The 25,848-nt window shown below is 48.0% G+C and overlaps 9 protein-coding genes across 9 annotated transcripts; 4 read left to right on the top strand and 5 right to left on the bottom strand.

The window, feature by feature from the left end:
* Positions 1-182: 182 nt before the first annotated feature.
* N7509_008242 (uncharacterized protein) lies at positions 183-803 on the top strand (the record flags this gene model as incomplete). The annotated part of the gene is made up of 1 exon (XM_056632879.1): positions 183-803. The coding sequence occupies one exon, from the start codon at positions 183-185 to the stop codon at positions 801-803; it is 621 nt and encodes a 206-aa protein (XP_056483499.1).
* An 811-nt stretch (positions 804-1,614) lies between these two features.
* N7509_008243 (alpha/beta hydrolase) lies at positions 1,615-2,561 on the bottom strand (the record flags this gene model as incomplete). Its single annotated transcript, XM_056632880.1, has 2 exons — positions 1,615-2,403; positions 2,460-2,561. 2 exons carry the CDS (start codon positions 2,559-2,561, stop codon positions 1,615-1,617), a joined length of 891 nt encoding a protein of 296 aa, XP_056483500.1.
* A 557-nt stretch (positions 2,562-3,118) lies between these two features.
* Positions 3,119-4,174, top strand: N7509_008244 (SDR family oxidoreductase; the record flags this gene model as incomplete). The annotated part of the gene is made up of 3 exons (XM_056632881.1): positions 3,119-3,380; positions 3,450-3,843; positions 3,919-4,174. 3 exons carry the CDS (start codon positions 3,119-3,121, stop codon positions 4,172-4,174), a joined length of 912 nt encoding a protein of 303 aa, XP_056483501.1.
* Positions 4,175-6,660: 2,486 nt separating this feature from the next.
* N7509_008245 (uncharacterized protein) lies at positions 6,661-8,109 on the bottom strand (the record flags this gene model as incomplete). Its single annotated transcript, XM_056632882.1, has 1 exon — positions 6,661-8,109. One exon carries the CDS (start codon positions 8,107-8,109, stop codon positions 6,661-6,663), a length of 1,449 nt encoding a protein of 482 aa, XP_056483502.1.
* A 427-nt stretch (positions 8,110-8,536) lies between these two features.
* On the bottom strand, positions 8,537-8,944 carry N7509_008246 (uncharacterized protein; the record flags this gene model as incomplete). Its single annotated transcript, XM_056632883.1, has 1 exon — positions 8,537-8,944. One exon carries the CDS (start codon positions 8,942-8,944, stop codon positions 8,537-8,539), a length of 408 nt encoding a protein of 135 aa, XP_056483503.1.
* Positions 8,945-9,660: 716 nt separating this feature from the next.
* Positions 9,661-11,611, top strand: N7509_008247 (CBM21 domain-containing protein; the record flags this gene model as incomplete). The annotated part of the gene is made up of 4 exons (XM_056632884.1): positions 9,661-10,128; positions 10,149-10,196; positions 10,225-11,226; positions 11,309-11,611. Coding segments are annotated over 4 exons (1,821 nt in total), but the record flags the coding sequence as incomplete, so codon positions are not given.
* Positions 11,612-12,583: 972 nt separating this feature from the next.
* N7509_008248 (uncharacterized protein) lies at positions 12,584-12,766 on the bottom strand (the record flags this gene model as incomplete). Its single annotated transcript, XM_056632885.1, has 1 exon — positions 12,584-12,766. The coding sequence occupies one exon, from the start codon at positions 12,764-12,766 to the stop codon at positions 12,584-12,586; it is 183 nt and encodes a 60-aa protein (XP_056483505.1).
* A 328-nt stretch (positions 12,767-13,094) lies between these two features.
* On the bottom strand, positions 13,095-15,181 carry N7509_008249 (uncharacterized protein; the record flags this gene model as incomplete). Its single annotated transcript, XM_056632886.1, is given in 4 exon segments — positions 13,095-13,788; positions 13,844-14,529; positions 14,581-14,856; positions 14,873-15,181. 4 exon segments carry the CDS (start codon positions 15,179-15,181, stop codon positions 13,095-13,097), a joined length of 1,965 nt encoding a protein of 654 aa, XP_056483506.1.
* Positions 15,182-16,101: 920 nt separating this feature from the next.
* Positions 16,102-18,436, top strand: N7509_008250 (flavin-containing monooxygenase; the record flags this gene model as incomplete). The annotated part of the gene is made up of 9 exons (XM_056632887.1): positions 16,102-16,104; positions 16,491-16,857; positions 16,908-16,972; positions 17,023-17,239; positions 17,299-17,345; positions 17,622-17,824; positions 17,883-18,030; positions 18,091-18,198; positions 18,371-18,436. 9 exons carry the CDS (start codon positions 16,102-16,104, stop codon positions 18,434-18,436), a joined length of 1,224 nt encoding a protein of 407 aa, XP_056483507.1.
* Positions 18,437-25,848: the final 7,412 nt, after the last annotated feature.

Raw genomic sequence — 25,848 nt, forward strand, 5'->3', positions numbered from 1 at the left:
CAACAACGACAACAAGTATACCTGGAAACACTCGAGAATCGAATCAACTACCTGGAAAGTAGTTTGTCCAAGATTTTCAGTCAGCACACCAGAGCCCCGCTAATGTCTACGATAACTCTGCTGACTCGGAATATCTGTAGAGCGACCGTTTGCCGCAGATGGCCCTATTGTGCAATCGAATGATGATCTACTTTTCCCCACATGGAGAAACTTTCCCGCAAAGCGCATTTGCATTCAACATTCAGGATAGCACAGCGTCCCACGTGCTGAGCAGCACACCAGCAAAGGACCAGCGGTCGATGCAATTACCCTTTCAAATAACCCCTGGACTCGAATATCGGAGCGAAAATGGTGGAAAAGCCATGAACTATTTTCGCCAGGCTGTCAAGATCCTCGGCTCCGTATTCAGTCTTGATCCGTCCCAAGTCTGCTCAGCTGATCATCTGAATCAGGATATACTGATCCGCGCCGTTTTGGAAGGGTGGCATATACTGCAACATGAGAATAATGTGTGTCCTCTCTGGGCTATTGTTCGGGAGATAGATGCGGGCATCAACATTCGCAGTGGATTTGCGACTAGACTCGCCATGTTGCGTGGAATGCACCAACTTTTACTTGTAAATGGTCCATTTCTATTTGGCATACAGAGGACTTACATCAACAGTGTTTCATATTTCCAGACTATATTGAAGCTTTACCAGCATGGTATCGGCCAAGGCAAGTTTGGCTTCCATTTTGATTCCTACAATTCTCCGGTCTCTAACCATCTCCAGCAGACCCTCTCAAACTTTGGTGTCCCATGACATTTTACTGGATTATTTTGCCTGGTAAGTAACAGCGCGTTTATATGTTTTCCCTTTGTTGGAAGTTATTCTCCATAAAGCTAGCAATTCTAATGACAGTATCCTAGGCCGAGCTTCCGTGAGCGATTGGTAATGCTTCACCAGCCCCAGCTGGATGATACATTCTGGGACCAATTTGCGAGATCATTCTATTTCTTCTGGTCAGATTCTTTTTCGGATGCTTATGAATATAATGCCGAAAGTAAAAGGTACAGCTTTTCCGCCGTCTTTTCCGAGGCCCTGCACGACCTATGGAGATATAGGATGAATTCGGGTTTTTTTTTCTGCATATCCTGAGACTTATGACGATATATATTGAATTTTATACTCTATGCTCTCTAATGGTACGTTCTCAGAAATCTGATCCATAAATAGTTCACCTGGTGAATAAATCTCTAATGTGACTGTTATGGTGCAGACATACCTCGGCGTCCGTTTGGTATTCCAATTAGATCCGAGTCGAATGTTGGAATCATTAACTTTAAAATGGAACTTTGATGATGGCAAGTCTTTGGGAACCTCTTTAAGCTTCAAAGCTGCTAGATGAGAGGAGGGTTGTGTAAGCTAGGAACAAATTCAATGGGAGATAAATAAAAGGAAAAAATCCTGCAGAAAAGTGAAGTAGAGTCTGTCATTCCTGTATGTACGATTTTGTCTCTTCTCGGTCTTCAGTACTTGATAGTCCGCATTTTGTTGAAAATTTAAGGTAATTCGAATATCAAGATCTTCAACGCCAGCATCTTAGTTGGATAGGAAGTGTGCAAGTTACTACCTAATGGAAAATATCTTTCAGAAACTCTAGTTGGACTTTGATGTTCTCTTCAAATGGCGCGCCATAGTACGGATCAAAGTGGCCGACACCCTTGATAACGTGAAGCTTCTTGGGACCTGATGCATCATCGAAGACCTGCAGCTGGGTATGGGTTGGAATGATTGCATCATTTTCAGCAACCACAAACAGCATAGGGCGAGGAGTGATGTGTTTGATAGCTGCCCGGGGCTCGTGTGAAACTGCATGAATCAAGCTCTGCAAAGTGGCCTTCGTTTCGTACGCATATCCTCGCCTGTCCATCTCCTTCATAAACCGCACACCGTTGAGATCATTCAGCATGGCTTGGCTTTTGCCGCTCAAGGCTTCCTCCTCGGTTTTGGGAATAATGGAGGCCATGATCGCATCCATGCCGCCGGCCACGTTGGCTCGATCTTGGGAGAGGGTATCCCAGAGGAATGCAGCCGGTTCTCTCATGACCTCTCCCGTCACAAACGGAACTTGGGCGATGACCGCCTTGACCGATTTGTTGATTGCTGCAGCGGCGATAACGTTGCCACCGGACATGCTGCTACCCCAGTATATGATATTTTCGGGGTCGACATCTGGCAGCGTTTTGGCAAAATTGAAGGCATCAAAGTAGTCCCGCGTTTGCAGAATTGGATCGACATGGTTTCGTGGCACGCCCTCGCTGTCGCCCCAGCAACGGTTGTCATAGGTGAACGTGGTAAACCCCGCGGCGACAAATCGTTCGGCAAAGTCGGGAAGGAAATGCTTTCTCAGACCTGAAAACTTGGATCTGTCAGCAAATCTGGTTAAGCGGAGTACGAAAAGCACATGTGATATACCCCTTGGCTCATGATAATGGTAGGTCGCTTCTCGCCAGCACTATACACCGTGGCCGCCAATTTGACATTATCGAAGGTGGTAAAAGTGATATCACGAGACATTTTTGGATTCGTTCAAGAGCTCGGTGGTATTTCGTTTCTGTTTCGATGGTCTGGTAGGGTGTTAGCGGGATATAACTGTTTTAAGTCTTTCAATTGAGCAGGACCGAGGAAAAGCCGTCTCCACCATCCTGATAGGTAACGATACGAAGTTTTAGTGGGTCCGATGTGCGAATCGCACCCGAGAGCCGATTAAACCTTGATGCGGGCCCTGGGGAATTGCTTCCGCTTATCGAACAGATCCCCGGTTTTGCCCCGGTTTTACCCCTCAAAACCAGGGGTCGGCATTTTTATATATGGTTAGGGGTACGGAGTAATCCCGCCCCAACAAGTGGAGGCAGTGAGATCATGAAAGTGCATGTATATATAGGTACCTTCCTGGAGGAGGGACGTTGAAATGTCCCCCGACCTCGGCAGAACAAGCAGATCTGCTGTATCCTGCCTTTTAATACATCCCACTCCCGTCGGATGTAATTCTTCAAATGTCTCGTTTTTCGTCCCAAGACCTTGGAGCTCTGATTCAAACTACGTCAAGCTCAATGCAGAGATATTTTCCAACAATGGTTGGCCTTGCCGGCTCCAGACGGATAGTGGCACCCCTTTTCGTTCTGACCGGTATGTTCATGTTGAAAAAGGCCAGCAACAAACTCTCCCTGTGGGCACACAATAACTACATGTCGGACAAGACGTGGGACTGGGGAAAGGAGTTAGTCGTTATAACCGGCGGTTGTGGTGGGATTGGTGCACTGGTTGTTTCCCAGTTGGCTGCAAAGAACATCAAAGTGGTGATACTTGACATTGTTGAGCCAAAGACTAAATTAGGTAAGTTTCCATCCCCAAACTCTCCAACTTCCACAGCTATCAAGTTCTCTGTACTGACTGGATCTCTAGAAGCGAATTGTGTCTTCTACAAAGTCGACATAACTTCCAACGAGGAGATCCATGCCACTGCAGAGAAGATCCGCGCGGAACATGGAGATCCCACGGTCCTGATCAACAATGCCGGATTTGGCACCGCGACCCCTCTGCTTCAGATCTCGGAGAACATGATTCGAAAGGCATTCGATGTAAATATCGTTTCCCATTTCCTGTTAGTGAAGGAATTTCTGCCCGCCATGGTGGACCGAAACCACGGCCACATCGTCACAGTAGCGAGCATGGGAAGCTTCATGACCCAGGCTTCCAACGTGGACTACGCCTGCACCAAAGCTGCAACCTTGGCTTTCCACGAAGGTATCAACCAAGAATTGAAAATTCTCTACAAGGCGCCATCAGTTCGGACGACGTAAGTCAATTCTTTGTCACCCCTCAGTGCGTCTGTTGAACGTGATTTGACTAACCTGTCTCATCTAATGATCAGCATTATTCATCCCAGCTGGGTACGGACTCCCATGACTAGCAAATTGAGCAACAACCCGGCATTCAAAGACTCAATTCTCGAGCCAGAAGACGTTGCGCATGCAATTGTCAGCCAGATATTGTCCGGGTACGGAGCGCAGATTATTCTGCCCGCGAGTGGTTCCTGGGTTTCCAGCGTTAGAGGGTTCCCACTGTGGCTACAAGAAAAGCTCCGCACTCAGGTTTCGTTGGTCTTAACAGACGCAATGAAGAGGTAGGAAGGTAGATTTTAATTGTGAAGATGCAAGGTCCAACGAACGACCGTGACATATTTAGACGCCGAATTCAAATTTATTAAATCATCGTCCATTCTATTTTCAACGCCTAGATTGTTAATAATGAGGCTCCGAATAACTTAATCTAGTGGATCCTGATAAGCCTGTTCAATACCAAAAACGGTTAACCAAGTATCTGCCGCCCGAGACTAGGGACTAATAATACGTCCTGCTGTCGCTGGCCGGAGTAGTATGCGTGCTATCTTCATGCAATCTGACGCTCGAGGGCGGACTAAGCCCCCCCAAGTACCGTAAACTTCGTGATATTTCGATCGGATCTTTTAAAATCTTCTAATCTGGGCTCTAAACCTTTGAAATAGTCAAACAGAAATGAGATATGCCATCGAGATAGCCCTTGAGAGATCTACAGAAATCAGGGGGTTGGAATTTTGATGGGGGATCGATAGACCCCACTTCCGCGGAAGGGCTATTCCTTATTTGGAAGAGCGGTCCTGGAGGCCTTGGCGTGCCAACAAGAGAGAGAAGTGAAAGACTAATAACTAGATAGTCACATTGACTGGCTATTTTAAGCCTTAGTACTGGAAGCTTCTGAAAATTCAATATAGATGATAGAGGTAGGTGAGAACTTCAAGAAGTCTGGCCATCTCGTCACGGAGCTCGTCGTTGCGTGGTCCACCCTCGTTGATCAATGACTTCTTGAGCAGGTCTGATGCCTCTTCTATATTCATCCGTGATAGCTTCACTACTTCGCTTATCTGATACTGGCATAAACCTAGCACCGAGCAGCTGTAAATCAAAGTATTTTAAAAATTTGATGGAGCAATATTATGCATCCCGAGTAGTCAAGTAAGGTCGCAAATTATAGAAATTGAGGTTCCGCGAGGTTTTCTGAGGTTACCCGCAGTCTCGACGAGATTATCTTCGCTGGGGTGCTTTTTGAACCTCGGGACCTCAGCCCGCGAGGTGAGGTTTCATGTTCCGGGAATCCATTCCTCCCCAACCTAATACTGCGGTCTTTTGACCGCGGTGGTGACGCTCACGGCGGGGGAGACCCTGTATGTGCCAAAGGGTAGCAGATTTAAGCTAAGCCACTGGAGTCGGTACGCAAAATTATATGTTCTTGCGAGTGGAGGAGGACTGGTGGAGTTATTCGCTCGGACAGGAGAGGAATACAAATTGCCCATCATTTCTGAAATCGAGGGAACTGTCGACTTGGCACAGTTCCAGCAGATTAGCAAGGAGATGGGGACTCTCCTGGGATGAAGGGGCGAAGGAAATACCCTAAATTGCTTTTTCCCGGAATCTCTGAACTTTAACCCCATACTTTATTGGTGACCTCACGCAGTCAAGAGGAGCAAGAAGAGTGTAGTTTGGCCGTAACGGGTCACCTGTTGCTGCGGTCGTAGACCGTAGCGTCAGATAGGGCCCAAATGACCCGGGCCAAACTAGGATGGTGGAGGGGACGGTGGTGGAATCAGCAGAGACAGCGGGGCCGGTGAGCCTATCTGGAACTGGTGATTAAGCTTGTACAGGACAGACGCGTTCGTCGTAAAATACACCCTGAACGCCTCCGAAGTCCATCTCCCTAGCATCTGGATCTGGTCGTCGAGTATCCCACTATCGTGCGCATGCTGAGCCGCGCCCTTCCGAAAGCTGTGACCCGAGTAGCCGTCTGTCTGTATCCCCAGCGATCTTAGCTTAGTATACAAGGTTGAAAGGAAGTTGTTGCGACTGAATGGTCTTCTGTGGAAGGAGAACAATGGGGCGTCGGGCCCTCTGGGGTCGAGAAGTAGCAGCTTCTGAAGCGCTTCAACTGGGCATGCGCCGTCTCCTGTCCTTGCAAGGATAATCTGTACTCCTTCGTGGCGGCGGTGCGTCTTACTGCGCTTGAGTGTGAGTTGTGCGTGGTCTAACGAGGACGAAAATCTGACGTCGGAGCGCGTTAACTTTGTGGATGAGAAGATAGAACATGTGCGGAGGTCTTCAGTCTTGTAGGTAAATTCCCCAAGGCGGAGGAACCCCGCAAATGCTACCCGGCACACGGTTGCGAAGTTCAGGTCATCTAGAACCTTTGCAGACATCTCCAAGGGCCGTAACGGGAGTGTGGCGAGGCCCGCGGATAGTTTCGTAATTGTGTCACGCGAAATCGGTTTTCTGACCCGTACTTTTGTGATAGGGTTGAGTCTTCTCGCGCCGTCTATAAGACGTCGAAAATGCTTATTATCGAAGAGTTTATCGTCAAGGAAGTTATCGATATGATAGGCTCGGAGAGCAGCTAGGTCGGCGGTCAGGCTTGACGGCCTTCTGACTAGCGCTACCAAGGAGTCGTGTGCTTAACCATGAGGTCAAGGAATGTCTTGAAACTGGCCATGCGGGTATACTTTGTAGCGCGCAGTGCTTTTCGTAATTGCGCTGAACGGAGAGGTAAACGGAACGTGTGTTGGCGCTGAGTCCGTTCCAGAGCAGTTTCAGGTGGCCTGTATTGAGCTGAGGAGCTCGTGAAGAGAACCACGTGGGTGGTTCAATACCGAGAGGTCCTGCCAATGGGGACAAATGTTAGCAATGTCTTCAAGGTTATTACGAGAGAGCGCATCTGCTAATTTATTTTCCCCGGAAGGGAGCCAGTGGGGCACAATGTGGATGTCTCTCGCCGCCGCTAGGATAAGTAGGCTCTTCAGTGGTGCGTTAGGCGGACTATGAAGGAAGCCTTTCTTTAGTCCCGTGTGCGCTGTGGAGCTATCCGTGTGGATAACGAGAGTATGATGGAGCCAATGGTGGCTGAAGAGTAGGAAACCTTGAAGAATAGCGTCTACTTCATTGGTATTGATGTGCGCATGTGCGTCTTGAGCAAGGGCCAATGTGGCAGCATTGCTTGGATGAAGCTGGTGACAATGGGCCAGCCAGCAGTCTAATGTAGACTTAGATGAAAAGAAGAAGAGCCCCTGGCCTGTACTGGAGGCATCTGTGTAGAGATGCGTGATAGTGCGGCGACAGGGGTCAATTAGAAGTACGCCGTTGAAGAGAGACAAGGAGTCCCTCCACCATTCCAAATCGTCACGAACCTCATAAGGCATACGGCGGCGCGCGCTACTCCCATGTGGGAAAGCGGCTTGGAAGGTGTATAGGGACTGTAGCCTTGTTCTTCCTAGCCGAACAACTCTTGAACAGAAGGCTAGTAAGCCTGTGAGGCGCTCTGTTTGCTTGAGGGAGAGACTCGCCGCGTTTAGGGCAGCTGCGGCGTCCAATGTGGCGCGGCACAACTTTTCTGGTGGCAGACGAGCTTCCATTGCGATAGCGTCTATCTGGATACCTAGGACTGTGACACAGGTCCCTTGCTGGTCTTTCTTAGTATTGCGAGGGATACGTAGGTAGTCGGTGACCCTATTGTAAACCTTATCGAAGGCACTCATAGGATCGAACACCGAGGGAGACCGAGCAATTGCGATAAAGTCGTCTAGGTAATGATTGATATAGAATGCAGGAAGAAGGCATTGGAGTATCCAATGGAGTGCCTCAGCGAAGAGGTTGAAGAGAAATAGGGCCGTTGCCAGGCCAAAGGGGAGACAGCACTCGACGTAAGTGGAATCGTTCCACTGGAAGGCAAGGAGATGCTGGTTGTCCTCGGCAACAGGGACTATTCGGAAGGCGTCTTTGATATCCCTCTTGATTATTACGCAGCCTAGCCCAGCTTGTATAACTTGCTCATAGATATTATCGATTGTCATGTATTCAATAGCTGACCAGGAGTCTGGTATGCCCTGGTTAAGGCCTTGTCCAGGGGGCCAAGAGAGATCATGGATGCGGCGCCAACCCCCATCGTGCTTAGGGACTAACCCAAGCGGCGAAACGAAGGAAGGCCCAGAGGCTAGTCTAACACGACCGAGGTTGAGGTCGTCTGCTAGTTTAGCCGTGATCATGCCAGGTTCGTGTATATGATGGTTAGAAGAACAGCGAAACTGCTTCTTGCCCCTATAGCCAACCTGGACACCGTAGGTCAGGATGCCAGTGATAGTGGGCCCGAGACCGCCTGGATAGTAGCGTAGAAGATTGCTCCAGGCTTTCGCATATAGTGGTGATGGAGAGGACTGTAACCTCGGCAGCTCCGGGTTGAAAACGGGGTATTGAACAGCAGTATTTGGTCTAGATGGTTGCCCCTGCGGTATGAAGCTTAAGGATAAGGGATTAAGAACGACGCCATTGTTCTTAAGGGCTGTCACTTGCTACTTCTTCTTGCGGCAGGAGGAGGCGCCATGCTCGCTTAGGCCACATGCCGTACACTCATGACGTCTCTTGCAGCCTTCCCAGGAGCACCCTGTCGTATTGAACTTATCGCAAACCTCTGACTCATTGTTCGAAGATCTGGTATTCCTGGCTTGACGAGGCCGTGTTGGGGGGGTTTGTTGGTGACTTCGCAGGTAGGGTGAGATTGTGGCGGAGATATTTCTCGCGGAATGGGCCTGTGACTAGGTAGTTTTCCGTCGATAGTTCTCCTTTATCCAGTATATATTGGTGGAAATTAAGGGCAAGGGGGAGTACTGCTTCCGACCACTGATAAGTCTGGGCGAAGTCCAGGATCTGCCTCATAAACATGAGTAGGTTGGGAACTGCCTTAGGATGTTTCTCGCCGAAGAGGTATCCTACAACGGCCAGATAGGCAAGAAAGCAGGTCGTCCATATTTGAGGGTTAGGGCCCCAATCCTTAAGCGACGCTGCCGCCTTTTTGAAGCCCACTGTGCCTCCCGACTCAGTCATGTTAAAGACTCTGTCCTCCTGATCTAGCTCAGTGACTGACTTCTCTTTGAAGCGTATAAGTTCAGTCGCCTTGAGTTTCCTCTCGAAGACGCGAGTAAGAAGGGCGGCGGAGACACCCAGAAATATGTCGATGGGTGGTTTGACGTTAGGGGGTGGCTCACGGTTTTCCTCGAGATTATCATCATCTTGCAGGTCCAATCGAGGCCTTCTGCGGCGGAGATCGGTCTCCGCTACATCCAATTCAAGGCGTCTAGCCCTGTCTCTCTGTATTTGCCCCTAACCAACTGGCACGGTCTGCCGCACCCATGGATTCCCAAATGTGGGCCGGCGGCCAAGCGGAGTCGAGCGGGGCAGGAGTGACACTGCTGGACTGGCTGAAGGTCATGGTGGAGAGCGATATAGTCAAGGCTTATCGGTGCTGTTGTCGAAGGGAAGGACATGAAACAAAATCAAGACTTGACTGCGTGAGAGATGACGAGCTGCCCGCAGAGGCATAGATCTGACTCTCGTGAAGCAGTTGTGGGAGGAAGAGGCCCTCAGTAATGTCGGTGTAGATATCACGTGAGGCTACAGGCATTGTGAGGCAACCCCAATAAAACCACTCCCTTTAACCTCGGGCATTCGCCGGCGCTAGAGGAGCCCGTCCATTTCCAAGTCGGCTTCGGAGTCTACCTGCCGCCTCTCTCTCACCATCGAACCATTGACCCCCATGCCAGTCTCTATCAACCCTTCTGCCATTGAACAATACAGCAATTACACCCGGGGCGGTGGTCATAGTCCCCAAAACTACGCAGAGCTCGAGTGATGAGGGGTCACAATACTCGCCGTACCACGGCCAGAGGATTAAGCTAGAAGAGCTCGAGGCAGCGGTCCAGTCGATCAAGCAACGGAAGGAAAGTTCACCAGAGAGGATGGGCCCCGCTGACAAGCTGGAAACGGAGGCTCGATCTTCATCGAGTCAACCATCACCAGCCCAGAAGGTCAAGCTCAACCACTGGCGGCCGTCCGAAGACTCCCGGAAGATCACTCACGCGCGGTCATTTACTGAAATAGCAATGGAGGAGTTGAAGGGAGAGGGCGCACTGACCGGCGACCCGGACAACAGGGACGCACAGTTACCCAAGCCGCCGATGGTGAGAAAGAAGTCTGGCGAGCTGGTCCAGCCAATTCTTCGACTTACACCGGTACGCTGACAACCGTCCAGCATAGCGAGGACTCTGGCCGATGGCAAGGCAGTGCAATTCGACTCTCAGTTGGAACACATTCGTCACTTCTTACAGCTTGATCGACCTCTGGCGGTCAGTGCCGAGACATCCCCGGTCCACAGTCATGATGCCGATAGAGAGTTTCCTTTCGGTCAAGATGAGGACGAGTTGACGTCGGAGTGGGAGTGGGAGCTCCAGCTGTCCAACTTCCCCAAGGACATGTCGTCTCGTGCCACTAATCCCGTTTGCTTGGAGAAATTGTTCCTGTCAGCTGACAAGAACGTCTTGATTGGTTCGGTGACTGTGGCCAACCTTGCCTTCCACAAATACGTGGCCGCTCACTTCACGTTCGATTATTGGAGGACTGTGTCGGAAGTGGGCGCTGTGTTCTGCCACGATGTTCGCTGCAAGCATGCCCACGATGAGTACGATCGGTTCTCGTTCGAAATCAAGTTGAACGACCAGACCAACCTGGAGAGCAATATCATGTTTGTCTGCATTCGCTATAATGTCAACGGGCAGGAGTTCTGGGACAACAACAACGGGATGAATTTCCGAGTCGATTTCCTCAAATCCCCGAAGACCACTGCGAGCAAGTCGTCAGGTGGAGACCGTACTTCTATGAACAGCTCACACACTGCGCATCTACACTCTGATGATTCCCCGCATATCACCAAAAACACCCCCTTCTCCAACCCGTTTGCCGCCACAAAGGAAACCTCCTTGAGTGGGACTTCCTCGGATGATATTGATACCGCCGAACTACCCAAGCGCTGCGAAAATCCGCACCGGCAGGCGTTCCGTAACCGCTATGACTTTGGGGCTTCGCTGGCAGCTGCCATGCGGACAAAGTCTCCCCTGGACCGAACCACCCTGACCGCACGGGAACGGTCAGAACATACCTCGGATGTTGCCACACCCCGGATGGCTGAGAGAGACCTGAAGACTACACCAGCTCAGGCTTCTCCCGTGAGCGATGCCGCCCGAAAGGAGGATCTAGAGCCTTTCTCATTGGTATCCAGCAAACCGTGCCTCGAGTCCTCGTTGTACAACGAGCTGGTTGATAAGTACTGCTTTGTAAGTTGTCTTGCGTTGTCGGCGATCCCTACAGTCCACTAACGCAGCTTTGTAGTATAGTTCTTCGAAATCCTCAAACCAGAAGCCACAAAGCTCTGCGGTGAATGGTGAAGAGCCTTCGAAGGATTCCGAGAATTTCGCCTCGAGCGCTCTCTCACCACTTCTTTCTCCGCTCTCTCTAGCCCCTGTAACACCTCTTGCGACTGAAACTCCTCGTGAATCCCATCCTTCGTCGCTGTCACCATCGTTTTTGTCGGCGTCGTTGATCCCTCGAGCCTCCCCACAAGCCTCGCCTTCTCCTATGCTCTTCCGCTACAACTACCTCCAACCATGGCAAAACGGATTCCCGAAAGACCCTCGGTCATTGCCAGCTATTCGAGGGTGAGAGCTATTATGAATTCTCAGTACCTGTCACAGAATCCGGCTGCTATCTTCCGCGCTACGTCTTTCGTGCAAAGTGTTGAAGAATTCGTTAGGTTTGAATAAACTACGCGCCTCATACTTTCGGATGGACACCGAGTAAATCGTCTCTTTAATTTTGGGGTTTCATTTTCTTTTTCTTAGGCAAGGTTTATTTCCATTGATATGCATTTTTTTAAGCCCGGTCCTCCCCTATCCTGCTATCGTATCAACTTAAAGCCCTGCCAGCGCCCGAAACCAGAGAACTTACGTAGCACAACCATTTTACGAACAGCCTTTCGTTACACTTTGCCTCGGTCGAATAGAGAACCTACGAGACGCTACCATTTCAACTCACCGTAAAATTTCTTATGTGAATGTATGAATCATACGTAGTAAACTTGAGATTCTAGGGACTAATCTGGACCAAACAGGTTAGTAAATTTGGAGGAGCTCAATAACATTACATATATTCAAATTAGAATATAGAGCTTAGAATATAGTCACCTATCCCGCCACTTTGCTTGATCCTTACACTATTTGTTGTGAATGTCATACATGTCCCATCTAGCTTGAAGTGGCCACGCTGGAGTAGACCTCGCCAAACGCGGGTTTGGGTTGGGTTTGCAATCTCTTTACCCGCCAACGGGCTTGTATACAAGGTACACCTCTCAGAATCCAGAACCCTCACAGAGAAATTGCAGTGGCAGGATTCCTCCATCTGCGGGACTTATCGAAGGTCTGCTCAGACTCCTTTAGTTCGTAATATGCTCGCGTGGATACTGACTCGCAGTGCAAAGACTCAGTGGAAGCACTTTGCCGATGTTCTCTTTCCTTGTCTTGTGTTGACATTAGAGCATCGAAATCAATCGGCTCTGGTAATGGAAGTTGTTCCGAGATATCAAAGGAGTCTGCACTCAGCTTGGATATTGGAGATGGCATCGAGACACCGCGCGTATTATGAAACAGCAGCAGTGTTCAGATCTCTCAGGGAGAGAAGCTTTCTTTTGACCTCTAGCTGGTAGGTGTATCGATCATTCTCTGGCTCGCTGGCAATCATCGTTCCGATCGCCAGGGTGGCATTTTCAACCTGAATGAGCTCATGAGCACCGCTAGCTGTGGTGGCTGTTGTCATTTCCATGTCGAAATCTGATCAATCTAATGAATTTGATGTGGAAAACCTGATAACTGATGCTGGAAATCACACGCATTTATTTCGGCCGAAAAACCCTCATTTTTAACATGTTGCGATATTAAAGAGAGAGGGGGAACATGCTAAGACTGCGGGCTATTGGTTGGACAACAGCCAGTAGTCAATCAAACGACATAATCAATCTATTAATCAACCAGTCAAAAGAATCAAATAACCACCAATGCATCTGCCTAGCAGCCAAAAAGCCTACACTAGGTACCTCATGGAGATAGGGACCTCTCCACCAGCCACATTCCCTACGAACGCTATTCACCTATCAATAAATATTAATATCCAGGCCTCGAAAAGCTTGAAGCAGCAGCAAACAAATACTAGAAACCATAAAGACATCTGGAAACCTCCCCATAGCCCAGTTACACTGCACCGACCATAAACCTTTCCAGACTAGACGCATGAAGATCGCACACAGGATCAACCAGTAAAAGCCAGCGATTCTGTATGAGCCCCACGCGAACTTCTCCGTGAGATAGCACTGAATTTTCGCGACTCGGTACGTTTTGCGCATAGTTTTAGAGCATTGATCGTCGGTGAAGTCGTCCATGAACGATCCGCACCCTAGGTTGTTAGGCCACGAGAAGTAGCTTGCAGATGGAGAGTATTCTCGGCGGGTGTTAGTCATAAGCTTCGGCCCAATCAACCTCTGCAGAAGAACTAGATCGGAAATCCATATGCGTTGAGATATCGGATCTGAGATTTGGGGGTCGCTCTCGAGCTCGGCCGCGAAGCCAGACTGGGCATCGGGATATTTCAAAATGTTTGTGTAGAACTTTGGGGTGAGAGGCTGTATCATCAGCACTGGGGGCGGAGCTAATGTGAGGGTCTTCACTGGAGAATGCATAGAGATAGGTTGGAGGCCGAGGGATTTCGCAGGTGTGTACACCACTTCCAGAGGGATTTGACATTGATTGACCATGCTCGAGAGGTACATTCGGAAAAATGTTTCCAAAACCCTGTCATCAAAGAGTCAACTTGCAGAAAATGGACACAATGTGCTAAAGAATATACCTTTCTGGCTTTGATGCCTTGCGTGGAATATTGTTCTTCTTCACATCTGGTTTGTTCAGATACAGCATATTGCCTCGAAACCGAATTCGAAGAGCCTCCACCACGATCCGTCCTATGGACGCCGGAATGACAAATGACCAGCTGAGTAGGAACTTGGTCAGTCCCCAGGATGAGGCTGACAAAGGGTCAAAAGGCGGGCTGCATGAAAACAAGCGACTAGACACTTTGGGCTTGCCCTCTATGCTCATTAGAGTCATGTTGGAATGAAGTGGGCCTCCTTTCTCAGGCGACGGATCAAGAGGATCCATGAATCGCAAGTTGAACCAGCCCTCAACTTTTTCGAATGGTGATGCAAATATATCTTTGTCCCAGCTGCCCTTATAATATTTGGCATTGGGTGCAGACGACACAAATCGAACAGCTTGGATGCCTGCGTCACCCGTTCCCAACGCAGTGCTAATAATTTGCGAAGTTTTCTTCTTTTCAAAGCAGAAGTTCTCTTCTCGGATCAATCGACAAAAGGCGTTCTTTTTCTCCCCGTATGAGTTGTTGATTTCCATAATTATGGCGCTGAGTTCTTTGGAAGAAGAGTAGAGATACCAGTAGGATATTGGGCTTTTAGTCCACCAGCAGAACTGGGGAATTCCGATGAGATATGCGTAAGGATAATTGGATATATCCTCGCCCTGGGAAGATCAGACCTGGATATGAGTTTCTTTGATCTGGATTGCACGTACCCGTTCCTTCAAGAAGATCTCCAATTTTTGAGTCAGGCTCATATGGCCGTCTCCACGATGAAGATATTGGCTCGTGTCTATGCCGAACCAAGCAAACTTTCGGAAGAGTTGTTGAGTGAAGTTTTGAAAATAGGTGGCTGGAGATTGTTGATCTGATCTATCGCTGTCAATGGTCATCAATGCGCCGACTCGAGCACGTAATCCAACCGGAGTTCCAACGAGGAAGTAGTTGATTCCATAGTTATACCTCTCAGGGAACATTCTCGCATGCGTAAGCTGTGATGGGAAGAACAGAGGTCTTCCTAAAAAAAAATTTCTCCTGGGTTGGGTCATCCTGACAGAATAAAATTAACTTTCGCCGAGCGTATGCTACTATGAATGCCCAGATGAGGACAATAGTAGCAACAACAAGAAGAGATATGGGCATAAACACCCTGAAAACCCTCAACCAGCCAACAGTATTAAGAAAGTCAACTGAAACAAGAGAAACAATGACAAGGATATGCTTGATTGAGGAAGTAGGATTGGAACGAAATGATTGGAGAAAGCCCAGAAGGCTTGAAAATGCGACAATCATGGCAGCCAAGGATTGATAGAACATATAGGGGGGCATATTAATTTCAGACATGACCAGAACTTTTCACTCGATAAGTGTTTTGCTTGGAATAAAGTCTGACCTTGATGCTTATGTATGTTGCACCGACTAGGTATGTCGTCAGCTAAGTCTATTTTTGGATGACAACATCAGGCGTTTTATTTTGCCGCCTTCATCCACTATAAAGTTAGAAACTGGTTGAAGATGTTCATCGTTGTGCAATTCGCCAGTTTGGGAAATATCCCCGCCCTGGAAAGAGACTGACGTACACATTTCCGGGGCTGACTCATACCTCTGAGATATAGATCATTGGCTGGGAATATTTTTCCGAGGATAGTTTTCAAAATATGACCCACACCGCATCTACACATAGATAATGATAACGAAGCATCAGGGCAACTATTCATGGGTGTAGAGTTTCAATCAATGACTCGTCATAGATGTGAGCTGTGTAACCTCGGCATACAGATGAAATGACCTAAATTGTAAACCTGCAGCGAGCCATGCTGTGTCAAGACACCACTTCATGGTTATCATTCCCAAGGGATGTTGATATTCAATCGATCATTTCTCATTAAAGCGAGCTGTGTAACGTCGGCATACAGATGAAATGGCCTAAATTGGAAACCTGCAGCGAGTCATGCTGTCGTCAAGAAACCACTTCATGATCATTCTCAAAGGATGTCGAGTTTCAATCGATCATTTCTCATTAAAGCGAGCTGTGTAACCTCGGCATACAGATGAAATGGCCTAAATTGGAAACCTGCAGCGAGCCATGCTGTGTCAAGACACCACTTCATGGTTATCATTCCCAAGGGATGTTGATATTCAATCGTTCACTGGTGATCAAGGAGCTTGTGTAACCCCGATATACAAACACAAAGACCTCAAGTCTAGGCTTCTGAGTTATCGTCGATTGTCGATCAATGGTGAGTACCTCCCCTAGATACCTGGGCAGTGGGTAATTTCAAGCTTGAAAGTTATATATTTGACAAAGGAAGGGCGCTGGGTACGAATTCGGTCAAACAGCAAGCTACAATCTTTATTCTCTTAATGGCTTCTTGCGCGAATAGACCTTTTACCAAGGTGGCTATCATTGGAGCCGGCTTTTCTGGACTGGCTACGGCATGTCTGCTTCAAAAAAAGCTCAATTGCGATGACTATGTCATCTACGACCGTTCTCTGGCACCAGGGGGAGCTTGGTGGGCAAACAAATGTTCCTATACTTCACTCCATCAAGCATTCTGAACAAAGGAGACTAACAAAATGAAAAAGACCCAGGATGCGCCGTCGATATCCCAGCTGTTTTCTATAGCCTGTCTTTTGCCCCAAATCGGAGTTCTCCAAAGTTTTCCCCTCGCAGGCTGAGATCTTGGAATACTTCAACTGCGTTGCGGCAAAGTTCGATGTGTCTCGACATATCGTTGTTAACACGGAGTGGGAGGGAGCTTGCTGGCAAGAGTTGACCAATACCTGGCTTGTAAAGCTGAGGGATATATCTACAGGTGAAACTTATTACCAGGAATGCAAAATACTCATCTCCGCTGTAGGAGGACTGGTAAATCCCAATTATTTTGACGTTACTGGGATCGAAGACTTCCAAGGTGACATATTTCACACCGCACGTTGGAGGCCGGAGATATCACTTCGCCAGAAGAATGTCATTGTCGTTGGAAATGGATGTGAGCCACAAAGCCTCCTATCAACTAAAATGATGCTGATTTAATCTCAGGCTCGGCCAGCCAGCTCGTTCCGACAATCGTTGAGGATGCGAAAAACATCTCCCAATTCATCCGGGTATGTAGCTCCTCAGACTTAAGGAGGTAGCACAGTCCTGACATTGCTAGACACCACAATATTATCTGCGAAACGAAAACATGGAGATAAATGGCAAGTGGAGGTTTTTTTTCCGCTATGTGCCTGGTGCTCTATTTTTCTTTAGGATACTTGTGTTCCTCTTCCTAGAGAGCACTGCTGTCCGGTTCAATGTGACAGGGGATGGCCTGAGGGCCAGGGACCAATCGGCAGAGAGAAGCAGAGCCTACATTCGTGAGACTGCTCCTGGTATGTAAGCTTATAGTCGTTGTTCTGTCTGCACTCTACTTACTATTATCGGATTGAAGAGAAATATTGGTCTCTACTTATGCCAAAGTATGAAATCGGATGCAAAGTAAGTATTCTCGTTTCGCAGCTTAGATAGCACACTAATTCTACAAAATTAGCGATGAGTATTCGACAACTGCAAATATGTCAGTTGTCTTCAACGAAGCAATGTTCATCTCACCGACGATCCGATTACTGCGCTCCGGCCTCGCTCAATATTGACGAAGTCAGGCCGCGAATACCCTGCAGACACCATTGTAGGCATTCCTATCGCCAGTGATAATTATGACAGCCCCCGTAAAGTTTCGCTCAAAGCTAACCTATTTTTTAACACTGAAAATAGATCCTTGCAACCGGTTTCTCTCTGACACAGTATGATGTAGAGTTGATAGGTCGAAATGGCCGTACCCGATCCGAGCACTGGAATGACTTTGGCTACAAGGAGGCCTACAAGTCTATTGCCATGTGTCAATTTCCCAATTTCTTTTACGTCCTAGGACCTAACTCCGGCAAAAGTCATACTTCTACCATCTACTCGATTGAGAAGTAAGTCATGCGTGACTGCAACTGTCCTTTGCATCATGTCTTACTAAACCTTGTCTAGCTACGTCGATCTTATCATACAGGTAATTGCACCGGTAGTGCACGACCAGTCTTCTTTCGTAGAAGTCAAGACCAAAAGTGAGAAAAATTACAATGTGATACTTCATGACGCGATCGGAAAGACCATCTTCAACAATTCCTGCTTCAGTGTGTGTGTTAACCATAGCTCTATGAAAAGTCATCAGTACCTAACACCATATTTGTGGCAGTATTTTATCGACCAAACCACTCAGAAGAACTGGTTTGTTTACCCGTGGAGCTCCTTCGACATGTGGTATGACACACACTTTGGATTTTCAAACGACTGGATCTACGAGGTAAGTGGATTCTTTGTAAAAGCTATGGAATCAAGCTATATGGTACCTTTTCTAAAAAAATCAAAAAAATTTTCAGCCTCAACCTGATAGAAAGAAGCCGCTCCTCTTCTCTACAATTTTACCCATGGTACCTGTGGTGCTAATTGTAATGTTGATTTCATGTTTGATCAAGAGTGGTACCGTGGGAAACATGGTGCTCGAAGGCATGTTCGATGGCACGTTGACGAAGATCTTTTGACGAGGCTTTTGGCCTGGTGAGCCAGAGCTTTTATTCCAGTCCGGATGAATCTAAAAAGCAGAGTGGGTGGAAAGCGGTTACTAGATCATCGAGCACTTGTTCAGAGTTATGAAGTTATTCGAATAAATCGTCTTGCCTTTGCTTGTGCTTTAGCGACATAAAACAAAGAAATAGTCCACCTGTTGAAGATGCTGCTGCTGTAATAAACTCTGATATGCGAGACGAAGACAAGTAGTTAGTTAGTTAACTAACTAATTGCCATGTCACAATGCCAAATCTCTTAGTAATCAAGGAGGTTGCGAATCAAGAGAGTAAGAAATATTGGGAGCATGACTGGTCGCCGACCAGTCGGGATCTTACCCGTATTATACAGTAAATTATATTATTCCAAAACATGCCTCTATCTTCAGCTTGAACCCCATCTGCAGCGAAACTGAATATAGTCTATATCGGCGAACACCAAAAAAAAAATAAAAAGAAATTCACCCCTCCCGATCTAACTCACACCAACCACCACGTGCCAGAGCCGGTAGACGCGCTTCAACTGCCGAAATAGGATGTTGAACACTTGAAAAAGCGCCTTCAAGTAAGTCTACTCACCAAATACTAACCCACAAGGACCCGCTAAGATATTGACTCGACATCTGAGATGACATATACTTATAGGAATCCTGTACGGGCTTCAAGAAGGCACAGTATTAGCTAGAACATGCATTTTTAGATCACTTATAGTTGCCTTTTCGGTTCAGCCGCCGGGCGCTAATAAATTGTGTGTGTGTGTGTGTGTGTGTGTGTGTGTGTGTAGTAGTCAGTAAGTTAGCCTACATATATTCTGTTTGCAGACAAGTACTACTGTGCTTGCGACCTATGAAAAGTAGAAGAGAATTACTGATCCGAACATTTTATGATTGACAATCGTGAGAATATCAAGAGTTTTAACATAGGAAACCTTATTTGACGCATCCCCAGGGGATTCCCGCACAACGAACGTCCTCAGGGCCCCCATCAACCCGGCCAAACTGTACTCACCGCTGCGACCGCCGGGTCCGTGCCGTCTTCTGCTCCGGCTCATCTGGCGTATGAAGCAGGTCACTTTTCGTTCTCTCCTCTGCTTCCGTTTCGATAACCTCCAGTCGGCGGAGAAGGTCTGCTAGATCCCTGCGGATATCTTCGATGCACGTACTTTGGTCTGTCACTTTACTATCTAGGGACCTAGACTCCGATCAGCTCTTTGTTCTTTGTTTATAGAAACGTACAACTAACTTCACCCGCACATCTAGCCTTGAGATGTCCCTTTTGTTAGAAAGAATGTTATTTTCACGGTAATGGGATCACCAGTACTAACTCTGCGAGGCATTTGAGAGTGAGCACGTTGCTGTCCCAGGGCTGAGACCCGTGTCCGCCGTATTGAGGAGTTGGTAGCACCCTGTGCTCGTGGTTACTGGGAGGATCGCCCTGTTGCGGAACAACTTGGTCATTCTTGTTCGAGTGGGTCGATGGCTCTTCCTCGGTGGTGTCTCCAGACAGAGATTTAGATGGGCTGCGGCTGTATTCGGACTCCGAGGATGACAAGGACAGTGCGCGCTGCAATCGACGTCGGAAGTCTGGCTTCTGCCGAGTACGTGAGGTTTTTCGAATGGCTCCCATAGTCGTGTATCAAATCAGCGAGGTGCTGCGGACAAATAGACCTGTTTGAAAAGTATGACGGGAGTGGCTCTTGTATGATTCGTGACGGGTGTGAGACTCTACATGTGTGGAAATAGATCCGGCAAGCAAATACCCGCAGTGGAAGACGCCGTTGCCCTGAGCCTACGCCAGCCATATCTGGTCTCATATTTTGGATAAAAGTCAAAGAAGCGGGGCGCAATAAGCAATTGGCAACACTTCAACGGGTTTTCAACGGGACAAACGTTGACTAACAAACTGTCTGTACGAATTGGATATCCCAAGCCACGGCTCACGGAAACTTGGCTTCGCGGTTGGACTCGCAAGTCCGCACCCAGCGAAAGGTGCAGCTTAGCTGTCACTTTCAACGTATCCTGCTAGAAAAAGATTCATCTGCGTGCACATCGGGCTGGCTAAGCTCGGGCCATTCTAGCAGGGATCAATCGAGCTGATGATTTAATTGAGAATCCATTCATTTAGTGCCTATATTAGATAAATGTAGTGAAAGGGTAGATGCACGTCCAAAATTGGGAGCACGCCTCGAGGCAGCTACCATTGCAAATTCTACAAACACAAGTTCGAGGCTATGGGCAATCGATTTGCCAGAGCCAGTCCATTCTTTCGAACTAGTCAGCCAAGTTGAAGTTGTTTCACCTTTGTCAACAACGTTGAGGCATTTTATTTGTCAGGCCTAGACCCAGGAGAGCCAAGGGTCCAGGTGGGGCGTGCCACTCCACCCGCTCTCTCCGCCCCGAACTCTTGAAATTTCTTATTTCAACGTTGATAAACCGCCTCAACGCCCTACGAAAATGCGGCCGCCCGGTACGAATGTCGAGTGAAATCTCTGGGTCCGGCAAAATGTACGCAAGTGGTCGCTGCCAAAACCCCTACTCAGAATGGCATAAAAGACGCTCTTTTCTGGTCGAAAAGAAAAGCAGGACTTTCCTCCTCACACTCCCGAGCACCCGGGTGTTCTTCGCAGGATCAGATCTGCGTTACCAAAAAGTCTTCGCGGGAAAGGCCCCGCGTAATCAAGTTTGCCTCGCAGGGTCCGCTGCGTTACCAAGGGAGACCCGCTGGAGAGTGCTGCGTCAAAAAGTTCTCCCTCACAGCCTTGAGCCCTGTGATTGTATAATCTTGAGCTTCCATGCAGCCTTGAGCCCTGCGTTATCAAATTTGCGCTCATTAGGCGACCCATGGCGCCGCGGTCCTCGTCCTGATCCTCTGGCCATTGCAGGCACCTCTTCGTGGTGTCCGAGACTAGTATTCGGGGGAGTCCTCGAAGAAGCCAAGACCTGCTCCAAAGAATCAATAGAATCAAGAATCATCCAGTATACTTTGTGTCATGCCTTTCAGCCTGTTTGTAGAGTTCAATAGCCAGGTCCCTGGGTCGCGTAAAGTTTTATGTAGCCTTGAATCACGCCTTGTCTTTCGATAATGGGCATTTTCTTCAACATACTGCGAAGAGGAGCACTGAGTCATCGGGCCAGTGGGGATCTCAGTGTATGATAGCTGAGTGGCCGATCTGGGCGACGCGTGCAATCCAAAGTAGGCTCCATTTGTGAATGCGTGTCTTGAGGCAGAATTTGTCTCGACGTGGTGAAATGCGGGCTTTCGACAGTGAGTAGGTAGTGTTGGCGTGCTGATGAAGGCGTCTTGATGTTGAGGACACGTTGATGGTGAGGACACGTTGATGGTAAGGGCTGGCGATGAGGGCCGGAGGTGAGTGACAGTTGAGAGTTGGTGACATATCGATGGGAACCAGTGGGTCAACAAATTGATTTGCGGCGCGGCGTAACTGCCGAGCGGTGAAGTGGCTGCCAACGGTGACTACCCATCGCCGTTACCGTGGGATCTTCGTTGGCTCACCAAGGATGTAAAAGATGATAGACGGTGAAACATGATGCAGTTCATTAACAGGAATCTGTCATTACACCAGATCGCAATGTAGTTAGTTATCTGCGGATAGTCTTTTCTTCAAATCTCGACTATGAGCTTGGAGTTGCGTGGTGCAATCAACATTGGTGACCACTTCAAAAATATTAGAGGGTACACCATGTACATCTATTGACGACAGATTGAATCATTATCTCACTCGGGTCGCTCTTCTACGTGGCTTGAGCTTCGTCGCATACTCTTTGGTGGTACACAGCTCTTAGGGAATGTCGACAAATGATCATTATGTGCGTAATATATATCCTCAGATGCGCACGTATATGGTAGCAGTAGAATTGGAAAACCATCAGAATGTCAGCGATTCAAGTCCGTTCTTCCGGCCCTCTTTTCGAATATCATATTACATACGACTTTTCTACCAGTTATCACAAACGCACCTGGCATCCTTCGAGTAATCACTGAGCAGTTGCGACCGCTGCGGCAGTCGAACGATCGTAATTTACGACGCTCGTCCGCTGGTAAATTCGTGCCGTTCGGGGTTGACATTATGGGGAGAGCATTCGACTGGCTTGCAGCCACCTTTGGGAGGGAAAAATTGTCTTCATATCAGCGGTTTGGCAAAAAGGTCAGTTATCCCCAACCTCCAGCCTTGAGAACGTACCATTTCCTTTGTTCATCGTATAGGCCACGGGGGGAAGCTTTGAATGCCATCTGCATCGGCCACAGGCAAATAGATTCCCTTTGGAGATACTCGATCTAGCACCAATTGTTAGCAATTGGCGCAAGATGGGTGTTCGCAACTGACCGCCACTGACCATGCTTGCGGCCTATAGAGAATGCCAACACCAGCCACAATACACTATCCCAACCGGACTTGTAGGGACAGCCGAAGCTGTGCTACGTTTCACTACTTCTCCATATCAGCAAGACTTCTGGTGGCTAAGGGTGGTACAGACTTGCCATTAATGTAGTTTGGGATCAGCGACAGCCAACCAGAGATGTAGCGGGCTCAGCTCGATGACATCTGGAGGGCCCAGGATCACTCCGTATTGCTGCAAATGAATGTTGGCACTATCTGCGAATGCATAGCTGTTTCGTCTCTGCTTTTCGTGTGAGAGGTCAATCTTCAAACGTGTCAGGACAAAGTTTCACCGAAGGAGAGGTTCATGGTATTTGGTCTGGGGCGAAGTAGTAGCTGACCTGAAAGCGACTGTTCTCATGGGGAGGGATATGGGATAGATCCAGTGCTGCGACCTGGCCTGTCGCTTACTGAGCTGCAATCAGGGCTTGGCAGAGCTGGCCTCAGGCTCGATTCATTGCTGGTTTATCTTACACCCGGAGAAAAGAAACCATGGTCTTTCTTGGTGGCCGTCGATGCTAGACTTCTCTTCGTCGGAAGCTGCAATGGCTCACTCAGTCGAGTATGGGACCGGGTTATGGCTGTTCACGAGGCTTTGGGTCGGAGGTCGGCAAGAGATTCATAGCTGTCGGAATATGGCAAGTTCTTGATAAACTGATTAATGGACCTCGATCGGAAAGGGTAATGCCGAAGAGACGAAAACACCTTGGAGACTTACCGTATGGCTTAGCAGATGGCACCAAGCCTTTCTGGATTGGGCTCGCTAAATGCGCCAGGTGAATTGGCCATTTCTACCACGTGGTCAGAAACAATAAAGGCGCGAGCGTAGTAATATTCCATGGCTTGGCCCATCAGGCTGTTGAAGTTGGCTTAATTTCGAAGGCAAAGAAAGGGGGGGGGAGGGACATACCCCTGTCAGGTCGAGGGTAATATTGACACGTGCCCTATGATGAAAAGAACTATCAGCGATATTTGCTGAGGGACGGAGAGCCACGAATGGATAGCAATGGTACGGAGATTGAAAGTAGTACTTGGTGTTGGGAATGGGCAGGGGCAAAGCACTAGCATGACTTACAAGACATTGAGTGACTCGCGATAGAAAAGTTGCCAACCTATATAGAGGGTTGTTAGCAAATGACACCTGCTTTGAAAATTGCGGAATGTTTTGAAACTTACGTTCTCAGATATTGCTATCCGCCGCAGGGACTGTATCAACGATGACATCTATTTATCATCAATCGTCAGTAGGCAGTCAATGAAGACAACTTTTAACTCACTGTACTTGCAGCTTGGGCCATTCGGGATCCAGAAAGGTTCGCTCAATGGGTCCTCTAAGGGATACTGTAGCGGAGGCGGGCCGATATGGGGCATCTTCAGTTAGCATGATTCTAAATGACTGGGAAACAACACTCACTTGCCGTCTGAAGACTCTATTATTGAGAAAGACTAGGCTATTGCGAAATTAAAGGTCAGTTTACTTCATTGCATGATTTGGAGATCAATCCATACCAAAGAGTTGCCGCGGAGACGAATCATGATCGACATTCTTTGATCCAAAATTACAAAGGAATGCTTGCGAACGACTCTTCAGCGGCCGAAGGACCGGGTATTTATAATTATCCAGCCAGGCATTTAGTCTGCGTGAATGAGATCATCATCATCAATTGTGAGTGTTCAAACACAAACTACTCTTAAATTGCAGCCGGTTTAACATTTGGTTGTTCATCTGACACAACATTTGAACACAACATTCGAAGACATCGCATTTTTCCCGGCGACTCGATATATGCAATTCCTTTATCACTGTTGGCACCGTTTAAACAGTGGTGAGCATGCTGCAGGAAAGCATCGATAACCTGTTTCAACATTCACCTCCATGGGCTCGTAAGTTAATGCGACAGTGAGGCGGCAACAGATCATGCCATTTCATTTCACCCACCAATGATGAGCACGATACCCTACCCAATGAACACCTCATCAAAGGCAGGCAAACACCATGCCATATTGCGGCCCTGGATCTCCAGCCAAAGGGCATGTTTCTCAGTACCTAACTTGTATATCGGAGAAAAGAAAGCACACCTACACAATATCAAGTAGATGCAAGCTATAGTATGGCGCGGGACTGATTCACACAGCCCTACCTCACAACAGAGTCCCTTGTATAGTGGGTCAGACATGAGGTCGATTACATTTTCGTAGATCAAATCTCTGCGATCAGCCGCGTCTTTGCAAAGGCATTACCCACATCAATCTCCTGGGAGCAAAGTGGATGCGGGAGGGTGGGTACTACAACAAGGAATTATAAGCCAATCAGTGCTGTCAATGGCTCACATGCGCGCAAGTCGACTATGAAATGATTGGTGGATATTTGGCCATGGCTCCCAGGAGCCCGTGGGTCGTAGATATTGATGCAATCATTGCATACTAATAATAGATCGGAGGTAGAATGAGCCAATCGGTACTATGAATGATTCACATCTGCCACAAAGCCCCCGTAGAAATGATTGGCCCAAATTTGGCTGAGAGCTCCTGGGAGCCTGAGCCTACCATAACCTCCCATAATTGGATAGGGCTGATACAATTATGTCCACAATGTACCCACGTCTTCTCTCCTTTGAACCCGAGATAGAGACGACATTAAGAATTGGCCGTTGAAATTCAGGTGTAGTCTTTGCGGGTATGTTCAAAATACGAGAATTTTTGAGTAGACCAGGTCACAGTATATGGTAAAATCCATGGAAGATTCAACCGGAGTATAAGACACACAGCCGGACCGGGTTTCTTACGGGAACCATACTGGAATTCGTGGTTCAAAAAATGTACTTTATTGTATCAATTACGAATGGAATTGGAATGAGATAGTTCTGGAGTTTCTGCTGACAGTGCCTCATAGCCATCAAATAGAGCATTGTTGACGGCGCAATGAATAGTCCCTTATCATCCACGTTCGGATCACTGGTGCATTTTGGCCCGTTATAGCTCTCCCATTACC

The sequence above is a fragment of the Penicillium cosmopolitanum genome (genome assembly GCF_028827165.1).
Source record: "Penicillium cosmopolitanum strain IBT 29677 chromosome Unknown utg000009l:1.0-9042332.0:1.0-9050551.0, whole genome shotgun sequence".
Classification (NCBI taxonomy): domain Eukaryota; kingdom Fungi; phylum Ascomycota; class Eurotiomycetes; order Eurotiales; family Aspergillaceae; genus Penicillium; species Penicillium cosmopolitanum.